The 16175-nt window shown below is 40.4% G+C and overlaps 1 protein-coding gene across 3 annotated transcripts in view; it reads left to right on the forward strand.

Annotated features, from left to right (window-relative positions):
• Positions 1-16175, forward strand: part of GPBP1L1 (GC-rich promoter binding protein 1 like 1) — a 32832-nt gene that overhangs the window by 412 nt on the left and 16245 nt on the right. Inside the window, exons 1-4 of one of the 3 annotated variants that reach the window (XM_041421607.1) lie at positions 18-320; positions 14065-14950; positions 15634-15748; positions 16038-16167. In XM_041421607.1, the coding sequence (XP_041277541.1) occupies positions 15689-15748; positions 16038-16167 (190 nt within the window). In that variant the 5' untranslated portion in view covers positions 18-320; positions 14065-14950; positions 15634-15688. Of the gene's footprint in view, positions 1-17; positions 321-7388; positions 7533-14064; positions 14951-15633; positions 15749-16037; positions 16168-16175 lie in introns of those variants that run through there. The other 2 variants (XM_041421606.1, XM_041421605.1) reach the window with 2 other exon arrangements.

Raw genomic sequence — 16175 nt, forward strand, 5'->3', positions numbered from 1 at the left:
GGGCCGGGGCGGCGGGTGAGTCCCGGGGGCCGGGCAGCGGCGACCCCGCTGGTACGCTGGAAACGAAACCGGGGCGGCCCGGCCGCTCCCCTTCGGCTCCTCCCGGGCCGCGCTTCCCGGCTGCCCCCGGCGGGAAGGGGCGGTCGGCGGCCGGCAGTGACACGTGGGCTGCGGGCAGCCGGGGCTCGGCTCGCTCTGCCCGCTGCCAGCGAGGCTGCGAAACTTGTCAGGTGCCGCTCGGCGTCTGCTCGTGGGGAAACGGCGCCCGGCCCGAGCGGGAGGCGGCTCTTTCGGGCGTCAAAGTTATTTCCGTGTGTCCGGTGCGTTTGATGCCCCCTTGGCCTAAGGTCTTGTGCGGTTTGACTTAGAGGGCTGGGGCTGGGCTTGACCGGAACGCGCCTAGCGTTTCCAGTATCCGTTTGAGACTTTAAATTCAGTTCGGTTTAGTAACGAGCGGTTTTGGAACGATTTTAGAGCAGTCAGTAGGTGTCTGCACAAGTTACGAGTTTTTAAACAGCTTTAGAAGAACAGTAGCTATTTTAAATTCTTATAAGTAATGGTGGAATGGTTTAAGAGTGTTGCTTAAAGATCTTTTTATATTAACGTGACCAGGTAGGTCAGCCTGCCTTTCCCCGCCCCCGAGCTGTGAGTGACACAAGTGTTAGTAATGTTGATAATACTCTGAAACGCTGCGAGTGCCTGAGCAAAGTGTGGAAATAGCAAAGAGGGGGAATGGAGATAACAGCTGAGATAATTGGAGCGCCATCAAAGCTGAGTTTACTGTAGGGTTGACATTGCTTCTATAAAAATGTTAGGTGGTTATGAAAAAAGCTTATGCAAATGTTAGTTCATGAATGAAGATGGCTGGTATTTCCGTGAAAGGTTCCCCGGGAAGCTTATCCATTTGGAGACCGGTATCTCAAACTTCCAGTTTCTGACTCGGGAAGGAAACAGGTGTAGAGCAGTGGTAGGAGCAAATAAAACTCCCAAATTCTTAAAGCAGCTTTTCCTCTCACACTCTTTCACATCATTTCAGGAGGAAAGTCCCTTTAAGAAGAACTTATTACAAGTTTTGTATTTGGAATAGAAAGGCTTCAGGTGATACTTCCTGACAGTGTTGGGGTTTTTTTACAGCTGTTTGTAGGGAAGTGCAGCAGCCCTCTGCATTTTATATTCATCTGGTTTATAGCCTTAATCCTATATGACACAGAAGTTTCCATTGCAGATATCATACGAGGACCTAAAGTGAAAATATGCAGGGAACAGATGGCATTTTAAAAAAACCACAAATCCTGGTTTTTCTGCAGTGTCTCAGAAATATGAGGAGCAGAATGCAGATGTGAAATACAACAAATCAAATGGAAGTGCATACTTTCTGAATGTTAGGAAAAGAAATCTTCACTTTGAGAATATTTACAGGGTATGGTCACCTTGTCTCACATATGTGACTGCTGCATGGTGTTACATGAATCTTGTCATTCCTGTTTTAAATTAGGAAATTAAGTCACTACAGGAAAAATAATACTCACTAGCATTTTCATTAAATGGAAACAGTATTTCAGGAGTTGTGGGATCCTTATTTTAATACAGAAAAATGCTGTGGTTAGATCTGTGAATTTCTTCAGGAGTGTGGGATGTCAGATAATGTAGTTCTTGCCCTTACAAAGTGAAGAAAAACTATTGGCTCAGGAGTTAAAGTTACCTTTTTCTCCCCCCAGTGTTACGAGTTGTTTGAAGTTAGTTGTGTAACTGCTGAATTGACTTAGCTGTGAAGTGTACTCCAGGGTGTGCTTTGTTTGTTTGTCTGTACGAAGAGATTTGGAAAAGGGCTGAGTCTGTTCAGTAGAGCTGAAGCTTTAAAGCACCTCTCTCCTGCAGAGTGCTGGCTGTGCTTGCATGGACACAGCTTTTCCTCACAGCTCCATAGAAACCAGGGGGTGACTGTTGCTCCAGCTTATCCAGGGCCAGCTCATACTTACTGGATTTTGCACTTGATGAGGTAGCGTGTGTACCAGGAAGTTTGTCTGGGATTTTTAAGTTTTGTGTTAATTTATTTGTAGAGGCAGGAGGGGTTTAGTTTTGGTTCTGCAAATTCAGCAATGTAAGTAGACATTTTACTGTCACTTACGTAGTGACCAGGATGCCAACTAAATCATGTGTGGCTTTTGTTTCAGCAAGAGGAATTAAAGTCCATGTTCTCTTTGCTCGTCAGATTTGATGAAAAGCAGTGAAGTTGGCAGAAATATGGTCCTGCTCAGAATACTTCATGAAAGCCAAGATGTTGTTTAATTTGTGTACTGTAACTTTATATGTTCCTGTGAAAATGTGCCAAACTTTAATGAGTTACTGTATGGTCAGAAGATAAATCTGTGGTTTTGGGAGTGGATTTGGGTAGAGATTGATAGTGACTAAGTGTCCACTGCCCTGTACATGTATGTGCAAACACTGGGCAGACCTAGAAGTTCTAGGTTAGACAGGGCTGTGAGCATGACAGTAAGCAGGGAGGGGAGCATTTTGGCTTAACTGATCATACATATTAGTGATCAGGCTCTATCACTCCAAACTGGAAATTCTTGACTGAAGTGTGCAGCTCCTTCTCTAGCTGGTTTTTGAAAGTCAGGAGAAGAATTTTCACACTTGATACTACTTAGACCTTTCTATTATTAAACAGCAATGAGTTTTGCAAAGTGTTGGTGTATGCAGTTCTATAATATGACTAATCTGAAATAGTTGCACTTCCAAGGTCTGGCTTAACAAAAATGCTTTGAACCAGTGCAGCCAAACATGACTGAGGTTTTCTGCAATAAATGATGCTCAGAAAGAAATATTTTTACAGCATGTGACCTTGTGCCTCAGGGACTTTTGTACATTAGGGAGTTCGCCAGGGGCAACTGAAGTTCTAGGATTTACAGATATTCTAGCAAAAATACCAGTGTTGATTTGTTTTCTGCTTGAATCTTGTGATCATTTCCAGTTCAGTGTTTTGCATAGTTTTATCCTCCACACTGGAAGGAGGATCACAGCTCTGTGGTGTGATGTTAGTGGCACTTGATAAGAAAGTATGCGTATAATGTTGTCTAAATGTCCTTGGTTTTAAGAATCCCTTTTTTCAATACAGAAAGAAATTAGACATTTTAATTAAAGTTTTATTTTTGGTGTCTCTTCTAGATTCTGAATATCTGTGTAACCCCCTCCCCATAGCATATTTGCAACATACAGAGTATGTGGCAATGAGTGACACTCTATTGGAATTTTGTCATCTTCAGTTTGTGATGAACAATTAACTTGTAAATGAAGGACTGAGTCTGCCAGGGAGGTACATGGTATTATTCTGGGCACAGAAATTATTGGTATTCACAAAGTTGCTGGTGAAGGTGTATGGTTAAGATTACAACAGGTCTCCAGCCTTTCAGCAGAGAGGAGGAGTGTTTTGCCATTGTGTTACAATGCGTCATCCATCATCAAGGGATTAATCAGGACTCACGTGAGATGATCTGAAAAGACCTTTGATGTTAATCTTAAAAAAAACTCAGCAAGGATCTCTCATCCTGAAAATATTGAATGTGTTATGATCTTGACTGTTAGTTTGGGGAAACTGCCTTTCTTCTACTTTGAACTCCTGTTTAAAGTAGAGAAATGGGTTAATGATAACTTCAATGTCTTCAGGTTGACTGGGTCTTCTGGAATGTATCCTCTGGTGTTTAGGGAGCTGAGAGCCTGTGGGGGTGGGAAAAGTTCCAGAATGCTGAAAAGCTGAGGAGCATTTTCCCTCACAACATCGAGAAAAAAGGCAAGACTTGGGTATGTCCGAGGGAAGAGCATTCACATCAGGGAGTCTGTCCTGTATCATGTACTTTATGGTGGTTTCACTTCCCTGTATTGCAGTAATGTTCTTACTGAACACACAGATAATGTGATCCTAACAAATTCAATAAATGGTCTGAAAACAATAGCTTTGGATTCAGCCATTTTGGTGTAGATGGGTTCAAATTACTGTGTTTTGGTGTATTGCCTACACAGACAAGTAGCAGCTGGTAGGGAAGCAGTTCTGTGGGGGAGTATCCTGGGGGTTGTAATGGTTCCTAAATTATCATGACTCAGCAGCATCACTGTCATGAAAATTCATTTGTCATACTGGAACATACAGAAGCATTTTAAATAAGGCAATGAAGCAGTTTCTCCATTCTGCTGAGGAGTGGTAGGTCTTCAGCAGGAGCTATCTTGTTCAGTTTGGGATAATGTGATATTTGGGAAAGTTATGGATGTGTAACAAGATCTGTAAAGAAAATAATGAAGTCTGAAAGAGAGAAACCGTAATTAAAGACTGGGGGAGAATGGATTGGTTAGCCCTCCAATGGTTTTATACATCATGTTTCATCAGATATAAGCAGGTGATATATAAAGCAGCTTAAAAAAGTTACCTGCAGGTATAACTGGGAGGCAGCTCTGACATCCTGTCACTGCCTGTGAGCTGTCACTCTTGGTAGGTGGGTCACGTCAGTTTTCATCGTTGATGCTTTGAACTTGAAAGCTTGATCTTTGCCAGTAAAATTTGACTGGTTGAGGGTGGATTGTTTGTTTGGTTGTTTGATTTTTTTTTTTTTTTTTTTTGGTAAAAAAACATGGCTATATTTGATCCCAGAATATGGTAGTAGATCCTTTTTCTGCTGCCAGACAGATACAGGGTGGTCTGTGGGACTTCCCCCCAAAACAACACTTGCTAAAGTTGCCTTTCAGTCAGGGAATACTGAAGTTTTGGTCTGAATAAAATATTTCTTAAAAGGTATCTGCAAGGAGAGTTTAGTCAGTTTTCCACATCCACCATGAATAAAACAAGCAGTTATGAGTTGAAATTGTAGCAGAATATATTCAGGTGAGGCATTAGATGAAGGGACAGGCTTTCAAGCCATAGGAATAACCAAAACAGATTGTAGGGATACACTGGAGAATGCTGGTGTGCTAATCTGGTTTCATTTACAGCTTCTGAAAAAATACTCCAGTGGGGGTACATATAGCTGCGTAATGAATTCCAGTCTGCTGATAACAAACTTGTTTCTCTGATACTTCATGAGACATTTTAGGATTAATTTTTTGACCTCTGCAGGCTGAAGATCACTGCACAAATTGGTGAAGCAGGGGGCATTGCTTAGTTGACTTTCAAAGATATCTGATGAACGAGGATAGAGCTAAATTATTTTAAATCTCTGGAAAAGGTCCTTAACCATGCAATATATGAAGATTTCCTGCCCCCCCCCCCCCCCCCCCCAGATGTTTTGCTTGTATTCCCTAATTTGTTGTAGCATACTAGGATAGAAGAATTACATACCCTGCTTAGATTACCTGGAGATCAGCACAATAATTCTCTTCAAGATCTAAAGACAAAGCCCAAACCAGCTGGGCAACATTTTGTCCATAACTCCTTGCTTTATTTTTAATTGAGTTTCATGGACTGGATCATAGAGAGAACTCCAGGAAAACACTGTGAACATGCAAAGAGGATATATGGCCCAGCTGCAGCAAATCATTAGATCACAGGACTAGAGATCACTTTTTCCCCTTTTTTTTTTTTTAAAGCCAAGACCGAACTAGTGGAACATATATTATTTTTGCAATTTTTTTTAATGTATGTGAGTTGTTTTAAACTTAGTTGTGTTCCGTGACTTTTCTGCATTGATGTTTGTTAACACTTTCTCAGTCAGAGAAAGTGCTGAAAATGTTAGACCAGTGAATTAAATCCATTGGAGACAATGTAAACTTAACAAACTGTAATGCAGGTGTTGTACACATGCTGAAAAGTGCTGAGTGCACGTCTTTGTCATGTCCTAGTTACAGACAAATAAATGTGGAGTTTGATCGTATTGTCCTGGTCTTGATGTACAAAGGTTTGGAAATAATCCAGATGCAGGGAGGGGCAGAGGTATGAGCTGTCCCTCGGCCTTGGCAGGTTGTCTTTAGGGGAAGCACCTCTAACTGGAATGCACCTCCCTTCCCAGTTTGTAGTACCGGTCTTGTAGGACCCAGGCAATGGTACTGAGGGGAAGGATTAGTCCAGAACTGCTTAGGAGAATAGTCTCTTATTTCTGAATGTCCTCTGTTTTGTTGACTTCCAATTCTTCTTCCTCTTTGCAAATGACATGCCTCCTACTTGCTTATCCTTCATCTGGAATGCAGATCTGTACTTCCCTCTACTTGATTTGTAGTCTCTCTTGCCTTGACACAAATATTTGATAAATAGTCTCGTTGCGTTTGAGGCTCTTTTCCAAAGGAAATGTGTTTTTCTCCACTCCAAACAGAATATGTTTAAATGTAAATGTGCTATAGTAGCAATAATAACCCTGGTAACATACTGGTTTATAAAATACCCTTAGTGGGAAATACCCATCCCATTTTTTTTAAGGAGAACTACTTACTTAACTTCTGCTTAGGCTCCATCCACATTTCTGGAGGACAGGTAGGCAGGATGTATGTAGCATACAGTGGGGATAAGCCAGTAATTACATATTTGCAATTCTTTCCTGATGATGGAGACATTATCCTGGTGTGTGCTGCTGTGCAGTAGAAGTGACTTTGTTCCTTAAGGCTTTGGCCAGACTGCACAGATGGGCTCTTCATTGCCCTTTTACTCATTCTCTCATGAGGGTTTGGGAACAAGAGTGGTACCTTAAAGGCATCCATGACAAGGTGCTGTGCTGTGCAAGCCTCTGGGCAGAACAGAGCCTTATCTTGGCTTACTTGCAAAATGTCTGTAGATCAAAGTACAGTAAAATAGGTGTTTGATTTTGTTCCTTAAAGAGCTAAAAAGACCTTTGGATTTGATTAAAATAGTAGAATACATTATCCAGATTTTGAACACATTATTTCATAAATTGCTAAAGCTGTTTGAAAATTCAGAGCATTGTTCACATTTAAAGCCTAATACTATTTCAAATGTGTTTATTTGGTTTGTATCAGTAGTGTCAATAGATGCACTTGTTTAAGAGAGGTGTACAGTCCCTGAAACCCTACTCCCTGCAGCAGGGTAGAGCAGTAAACAGGTTTTAATATTTCAGGTAAATACCACAGTTGTCTAACACAAACAGTACTAATGACAGTTAAAGGGGCACTGGAGGGAAGTGGAATCTTCACAGGCACAGGAGAGTGGCATAAGGGGATAACAGCATTGCCAGTGACTGCACAGTATGAAACACCCAGCAATAATTGGTGGTAGGCATAATATCTAGAAAGTCTGTGCTCTCCTATTTTGTGCTTATGAGAAGTTGAGCCTTTTAGATTTTACATGTTTTAAATGGCTTTATCTTGGTTTTCTTGCTGCTTTGAGGAATGAAGTCATGAAAACCCCTTGGAAGGGTTCATTTTTGATGTATCACACTTGCTGGCTGAGGGCCAGAGACTTATCGTCTTACGCAGGCTTCTGTACAGGTTCCCCAGATGCTGCCTTTTCCAAAATGTGCTTTGGGCTTTTGAGTTAAGTACAACTTGCTTCTTGTATGGTAACCTTGCTTGCAGAAACTTGGATCAACAGAAGCTTGAAGGTCAGGTATCATTCAATCTCTAACATTTCTAAAGGTGATATTTTTGTCAGCGGTGTTTTCTTGTTCGATAAAGAATCTTTTTTACAGTCCTAGAAGTCACTTTTCTCTGTTACTTGGCTGTTACTCTTGTATGCCCTTGTATCTTTAATTGCTGTCAGAAAGGAAAAAAATTGTCTCCTTACTCCCTGCACTTGAAATCTCAGTATGTATTCACAAGACCAGAGTGCTAAGGCTTTGTTCAGTATGTGGTTTTGTGGGAGTATGTGTTTGTCCAGAAGTTTTGAAGGAGGTAAGACTGGGTCAGCATGACCTTGGAGAAGTGGAAAGTAAGTATGTGAAGGGACAGGTTGTTTGTGAAGCAGAGCTGTGTGAGATAGCAGTTGAAGGACTGTCAGTAGAGAAAAGGGGATTGGGACATAGATGTATGGACCTTTCTTAACCGATTTTCAGTCTATTTAAGTTTGTCATCTGGTTTGTATAAATGGTCAGGTATGTAACCATTGGTATGATTTTCCCCCACCCCTAGCCTGTTACTGTGGAAGAACTTTTGTATGGCCAAGCTTCTGGCATGTTTTCGTCTTGGAATACAGATTTATATAGCAGTGTTCTGTCTAGAATGCAAAACAGTTTTGATGACTCTGCAAGATAGATTCATTTGCTTTAAACTTGAAAAATAAGGTGTTAATCTCTCAGTAATAGCTGCTTTTCACTAAAACATTTAATATCTGTATCTGGGAAGACTTTAGTTTAGTACATGATTAACATTTTAATCCATCATTTAGTGTTCTAAAACGGGCTCATATTTCTGTAATTCTAGAAACCCTGTTATGAGTGATGCTCTGGGTTTTTAGAGACTAGATTTTTTTCAGCAGCCAGATACCATTTAAACAATGTTTTTTGCAGTATTTTTAATTAATAGGGCTGTCTTTTATATTTGTGCAGTCATTTTGGAGGGCTGACTGTGGGATATAGTGGGAAAAAACGAGTGGTGATGGTGTATGTGGGATTTAGTTCTTCTGGTTCCTGTGCCTCAGGTGTGTGAGCTGTGCCAGTTTATGTGCCATTCCAGAACATCTGCCTTTGTCCTCTCCAAAGGGAGCTGGGTTTCAGTCGTGCAGGCACGGTGAAGGTGTGTCTAGACAATTGTATTCATGGAAGTGAAAGCAAAAGGAAAGTAAGGGTTTTTTGTAGATACTTTGTGTAGGTAAACTGGAAATGAATGATCTCAACTTGTGAAGTTGTGGCTCACCAGTTGTTAGAACAAGTGGATGAGTTATGCTGCACTTGTCTTTACAGTGAGGCCTAATAACGCATGCAAAGTTGAAGCACAGTTTGTAATTATGTTATAAATGGAATTTGCTGGCACAGATTGCCCAGAGAAGTTGTGGATGCCTGGAAGTGAGCAACCTGCTCAAGTGGAAGGTGTCTCTGCCTGTGGCAGGGGGGCTGTAACTAGATGCTCTTTAAGTCTGTGTGCCCAAATATGATTATCTTAATGAAATGTTTATGTAAGACCAAGCTGTGTTCTGTTTGGGTTTTTTTCAGGGTAGTGAAATTTCATGTGAGGCTTTTTGATATCCTTAAGGAAATCAGTAGCATACTTTTGATTCTTCTGGAGTTGGACCCCAGGCTGTGGCTCCCTATTTCTGTAAATGTGTTGGGTGAATTGGAGGTTATTAGAAAGAGCTATTTTAGTGAATACATACTGTAGTAATTCCTTATCATAAAGTAACATACACCTATTCAATGACACTACTCTGAAAAGTAGCTAAGTGGAAAGTGGTCTGTTTTGAATATTTAGGCATATCTGCTTGATTAAATAACTTTAAAAGAGCTTCACAGAAAGAAAACTGATGAGAGAAGTAAATTCTGTTCTGCCTTCTGCATCCATTAAATTGTTCACTAATGCTTGTGAATGCTTTTGCAAGCCAGCTGACATCTGATCTTTAGGAATATTACTGAAATCGCCATTGACTTGGCTGGTTAGAAAAACAAATCTTTACTTCTTTAAAGTAAACATGTTTTATTTAGAGTAATAGATAGAAATGCAGTGAACTGAAATTGTGGCAGGGATAGACAGGTGTTGTCCTTATGACCTTTTACAGCTGCTGTTAACTGGACTGATAAATGTGTAATGAAGGGTAAAAGTTTACTTTTATGCTGGTTTTCTGCTAAAGGCTCTACATCTTTGATTTGCTGTTGCAGGAAAGGAGAAGCTGAATTAGAGACTGCAGTTAATTGGATTTTTGGTAGACGGCAGCACTGAAGGGAGCTGGGGGTGTTTGCAGGGTACCGTGAAGCAGAAAAAGCACCCAGTAAAATGTGTCCATTTCAGAAATGTGCACTGCAGTACGTAATGTGGATGAAGGTTGGAAGCCCTAGTTCCAGGTATTCCCAGAGAGGGGCTGGAACAGCACGTGAGGCACAGCAGGCAGCCTGGAACTCAGGGGAGACTGCTTCCCCTTGTGTTTTTACAGCCTTGTAGGCCAAGGCAGGAGATGGAAGTAATAGGAAAAATGCACCACTGCTAAGGCTCATCTGTTCTGTTTCTTAGGATTTCTGAAGTATCTTGGTCTGTTTCCAGTGAAAAATTTCATACCTCAGTGGCTCTGATTTTATGTAGCTCATCTCTCCAGGCTCGTGTTCTGGTCAGTGTAGGTCTTTACATATTGAGCACCTCCTTGGTTCCCACTGCCAGGTATATCTGAAAAGCTCAGCTTGAGATTCAGAGCTTTAGAAACTCTGGTTTAGAGATGAAGTCTGATCAAGTCTGTGTTAGGAGCAGAAATGAAAGTAAGCAGAAGGCTGAAAACAACCAGGCAACTCCATTCAACTGAGGTACAGCAAGAACTTTATGGAAAGGATATTGAAGAATGGGGGTGATAATGGGGGTTTGTCTCTGACTGCACGTTTCTTACTGTGGGCTGTGTCTCTTTAAATTCCATGTGCTTGTATGTTCCTTCTGTTTTCATGCCAGTTTTTAATATTTGTTTAGACAGATACACTATAAAATCTGGTATATAAAAGAACACCTGACAATTGTGTTTGACTCAGTGATAAATACCACTTTTACTTGCATGTAAAATGACACAGTGATATTTAGTTGTGAAACTTAGGCACTTAACAAGGGAAAAATACTTTTGGAACAACAAAAACGTAAGAAAATAGGTTGCTATGAATTAGCAGTTAAGACATTTTTAATGTTACATGTAAAAAGTGATAATATAAATTGTTAACAGTTCTAATAAACCTCTAAAAATAAGTGGAACCCAGGTGCTAATAAAGAGTTTAATTCTTTTTCCTACTTAGGTAACTTACCAAAGATTTACCCATTTTGATGAGTGAAATAATATTTTGGGATAGTTGACAGGTAACTTTTTTTTCCTACACCAAAGCTCATTAATGCAGATTTTATTGTTGTGAAAGGAGGTATGCCTTTAGAGAACATTTCATTTAGTGATATTACTATTATTTTCTCTTTTTCTGATTCACATTACCAGAAATAATTCACATTTTACTTCATTTAAAAGGAAAGTGATAATCAATTAGATTTGCATTGGCAAGCACTTTTGATTGCTTTTTTCTGGAATTGGGAGTGTCTACTGATGATCTTTGTCCTTACGTTCTCATAGGGAAGCAGAGATCAGTTTGATTGAACTGTAAATGCAATAATAGAAGAACTGAGGAGTTGTCAAAGGTCATTTCAGTTCTGTGTAGTAATAGGGGAAAAATAAGTACATTAGATATTAGGAATGCACAGTTTTGCCACTGTATAAATGGGCCATGCTCCCAAATCTTCAACATTTGATGCTGTTTTGGTGACAGCATACCTGAAGAATAGGGTAAAGGCTAATAAGGAGGATTAGAGGTATTCAGAAGGCTTCCATGGATACTCTTGGTTTGGAAGAGGCATGACTTGATGAGTCTGTGTATCTTGGCTAAATCCTGAGTATCATGAAAAACTGAATAGAATGTGGTTGGGCACTGTGGTAGCACAAGAAAATACCCAGTTGAATTGAGGCTGGCATTTTTTAATAGCTCCAAGTTGACTTCTACATAAAGCACAAATAAACTGTGCCCACTCTCATTTGGAAGGCAAAAATGTATAAATGTGTCTGAAAACAAAGCAACTGAATGGATTTGCATAAAACTCTGACTGGTATTAAATTGTAATACAAACTCTGGCTTAAAAGTCTGAAAAAGTATACTGGATGTCCTGATGCTATTTGTTCTTGGTCTTGTACTTTTTTTCTCATGAATTTATTGGTTGCTGTCAGAGAGGGTAATGGAAGGACTTTATGTCTTTCATGTTAGGATTTTGTGATGCTGTTGTCAGTAGAGTGGTAGGTTATGGAAGTGTCTCAGGTAGGTTGCAGATGTTCTGTTGGACAGGATTCAGAGTGTGTGTGAGAAGGGGGCACGTGGGCTGATCCTGGAGACCGAAGGGTTTCAGTGCTGCTATAATTTACAGCACTTCATCTAACAAGGTTTTTGCTTTAGCAGAAAGTATTGCATTTCAGTGTGGCATCTGTTGTTCTCTTTGTGCTGGGACATGCCTAGGAAGGCGATGACTGAAGAGTTGTGTATGTCCCTGCTGAATTTTGGAGATGGGTCTAGGTGTTGTCCTAGGCTGTCTACTTGCCTGTTAGGCACTGCTTAAGGAACTGCCCTGGTCACTCATACTAACAGTGATATCAGAATATCAGCTTAGGAGACCCAAACCTCTGCAAGATCATCTATAAATTGGTGCTTGTAGTTTTAGAAAATGTTTCACCTTCGCTTTGATTGTGGTGAAATTTAAAGGGAAGACTCACAGCAACACAAACTGTTGATATGCTTTTCCCTGGCCTTTTCCAAAGGTACTGGGAACCTTTTTGGTAAATGGAACCTGGGTATTGTACTTCTGTGGTGTTTTTATTTTTATTTTGTGCTCAGACATTGTTCTTACTTCAAAACTGCAGCTCTGTGGTGTTCATTTATTTAGATACCTTAAATCCAGAGAACAGTTCTCTGTGGGCTTTCTTTAGGTCCATTTTTCACATTCCTGTGAACCATTCTCAAGGTTCATTAAATCAACTTCTTAAATTTTTTAACTTCTATCAATAGCTTGACGTAGCTTAATTGCTATACAGTTTGTTCTGAAAAGCATATTTATTCAGAAGGTAATGAACCTTGTTTAAATATAGTCAACTGCATTGACTTTGTCCCTGTTTTATCTTCTACTTGCTGCTCAAACGTTTGGTAGTAGACTTAGAAGGTCACATCTGAAGGAGTTCTGTACCTGTACAGAGTTCAGCAGGTTGGAAAGTCTGTTCTGCCTGCAGCAGATGTTCCACTATGTCCATTATGCACACTTTAATATAAATATAAAATATAAAACCACATTTCTACAGGTTAGAACTTCATTTGTTTGCAGCGTGTGACGCTCAAGAGATTGTAGGACAGGGTGGGGTGCTCAGAAAGTTCCCAGGTCAATACCGTGTGTGGCCATGAGCACTGTGCTTTTTCCTCATCTTGGCTGGTGGTTTACATGCGTTGTGAGGGTGCTTGTTCTTACTTTGTCTGCAGAAATGTGATTGTGACTCAGAGCTTAGGTGCAGAAGTGTTTCCATCTTTCCAAACTCCTCTATACAACAGTAACATCTAGTCCCAGAAAGGGAAAAAAAAAATTAAGGGGTTTATTAAAGGGGTGACCCAGAGGATATAAGGTGGTGATTATTTTACTGTCCCCCAGGGTGTGTTTATTTTGAGCATTGATCAAAATCACCTTTAAAACTTATTTTAAAAGTAAAGAATGACATAACATACACAGTGCAGAACAAAACTGATCAAAGAATGGAACCCTATCCAAACAAAGAAAACAAACTTGGATAAGTCAAATATAAAAGCATAATAAGGCACACCTAAAGGCATCCTCTGAAACAGCTGGTGGCATCAAAACAGTAATAAAACTTGTCAGTTGTTTCAGGATCACTAAACTATCTATTTGCTTCTGGTTAGGTTCAAGAAAAAAGAGGTCACAGCAGAGTAACTCAGGTTTTGGTGTTGATGGTGGTATTTTCCATGGAGAAGTTAATGCAATACCATTTGTTACTGTTATCATCCTCTTGAGAGAGGACTCTGGCTGTACTGGAGCAGGTTAGGAATGATGTGGACATGTAGAGATGAGGCATTTGAAATGGTCAGGTCTACCTGCAGTCTCATTATGTGAGCAGCAGGTTTTAAAATTGGTATGAAGCGTGGAATCGCTTTCATCAGCTGCATGCAGTTTCTCCAGTCTTCCCTTTATTCTGGTTGGTTTTGTTGCCCTTTTGTGGACTAAATCTGGGAAGTGATCATTTAAAAGTAAAAATGCCCTTTCCAGGGACTCTTTTTTAATTAGATTATTTCAGGTTTTGTTTTGATTGGAGATCAAATAGCTTTTGGCACTCGCACTGTAGTTGCTCAATTTCCCTTTCTGTTCTTCTCTTTAGTCATACTTTGTCATGTTTATGCCACTTGTATTGATGGAGTTGTGTTTGGTTTTTTACAGTGACGACAGTTCCTGTCTCACCTCTTTGATGGAAGAGGACTATGACCCAGAAGTGAACTCTTCACTGTAGAACAAGAAGCTCTTGTGGATTAATTGTGTCCCTTTAAAAGCAGCACCTAGTCTACAAAAAATAGAGTAGAAGAGATTATTTTTGGACCTGGCTTTTTTTTTTGTTCATGTGACCTATGTTTCAGCATGTAAATGGTGAAAAACAGGGAGAACATTTGTGCCTGCTTCTGAGCTTTATATCAAGTAGTGCTTAGCTCTGTGGAGCATTAGCCAAGTTACGTGAAGACTAGAGTATATCCTAGCATTCATTTTTTAAAATATTTTACCTTTTTTTAGCAGATGTATGTGATAAAAATGAAATTTATATTTTAAGAGCACTTGGGCAGATGCATCTTGTTTAGATCTCAGCATTTAGGGCAAACGTTTTTAGGTAACATCTTCTTTCCAGAGTGTTTAGGTTGATCTGCTGCAGATCATGAACTGTCCAGCAGCCTTGAGTGTATCTGTTCAGTATTAACCATGATGTTGCTCTGAATGTTGTCATGCAGACTTGACAAACCTTTTTGTAATGTAAAGGCTGATTTCTGTACTACCACGACCAGAGGAAATTTAATGAGGTGAACGTGGGCGTGGCTTTTTTAAATATAAATTACCTTCTTAGGTATCTTTTTTTTGTAGTGAGAGTGCAAAGAGAGGGTAAAATGAGCAGCTGAGGGGGTGAAGGGCGCAGTTGGCACGAAGTGCGGCCTCTCGTGCTCTGCTTCGAGACGCACTATTGCCTCAAGGCTGGCCTTCCAGAATTCTGGAGAAGGAAGGAACCCAGAGGTCACTGAAGCACACAAACTGAGGACGTTGGACTGCCGAGGCCAAACTCAGGGTAAGTGATCATATGTATTTACTACTTTGCTTATACTGTGTTGATTTTTTTTTTCTGGATAAATTAAAGTTGAAAAATAAAGCAAAATGGTAAATTGGAGAACCTTCCACCAAAAAAGAAGTGGAATTCAGTTATACGGAGCAATAGTGAAATGTTCATCATTTTTAGCAGTAAAAATTGTTATAATATGTTGGAAAGAACATGGGGGGCAGGAGCTGGCGTATGGTTGTCTTTTTCTGATCTGCTTTGAATATCTCTTAGCATCACCAGTTGGTCATATTTGATTTACAGCATGGAATAAAATATGCAGCGATCACCCCTTTGCAGACTATGAGACAATAGCAGTGGACGATTGTACCCCAAATTCTGTCATGTCTTGATTTTTACATCTGCTTTGTGTGGCTTTTCTATGCCACTGGTTCTGTTTCTTCCCCCTCCACCCCCATTCTGTCATGAACCTCATGGGTGTGTTAATTGTAAACAGGAAGTAACTGGGACTGTTGAAGTTCTTACCTGTTTCAGTTAGAGGAACAAAGTCAGCAGGAGAAGAAAAATGCTCAAGTTTAATACAAAAAACTTCAGCATTTTACCCCTCCTATTTATATGGGCCAAACTTTGAGAGATAAATTGTATTATTATTTCAGTTTGACTAAGATGACAGGGAATGCTCTTCTCATTTACAGAGCCTGGCCATGAGGTTTGATGCCTCATTTTATTGAAGGGAGACACTGGACCTAAATGGCGCAGCATGACTTTGTTCCTGCCTGGCTTAACTTCTCAACACCACAGTCAACCAAGGTAACAGTAAGACAGATGAGCTCCTTTCACAGCTCTGACCACAGCTAAGATCAGTGTGTTGGTTTCCATGATTCTGTGTGAGACAGGTGGATTTGTGAGCTGTTCTGATCAGATCTGGGCTCATTGATGTTGCTAGCTAATCAATGCAGTTATGGATGCTGTATTGAAAACTCATACAGAAATGTGGGGCTTGGTGGTTTTTTCAGTTAGCCAAATGTTACTGCTGGGCTGACAGGCTCCTGGAGAATCCAAATGAGTGCTTCATTACATGACTTATTCCTTTCTGCAGTCCCCTGCAGCCACCTTTGAGAAACATGGAGAGCATCTTCCACGGGGAGAGGGCCGCTTTGGCGTGAGCCGCAGGAGACACAACTCTTCCGATGGATTTTTCAATAATGGGCCCCTCCGAACTGCGGGAGGTGAGTAA

The sequence above is a fragment of the Onychostruthus taczanowskii genome, unplaced genomic scaffold (genome assembly GCF_017590055.1).
Source record: "Onychostruthus taczanowskii isolate IOZ18803 unplaced genomic scaffold, ASM1759005v1 scaffold7, whole genome shotgun sequence".
NCBI classification, from domain to species: domain Eukaryota; kingdom Metazoa; phylum Chordata; class Aves; order Passeriformes; family Passeridae; genus Onychostruthus; species Onychostruthus taczanowskii.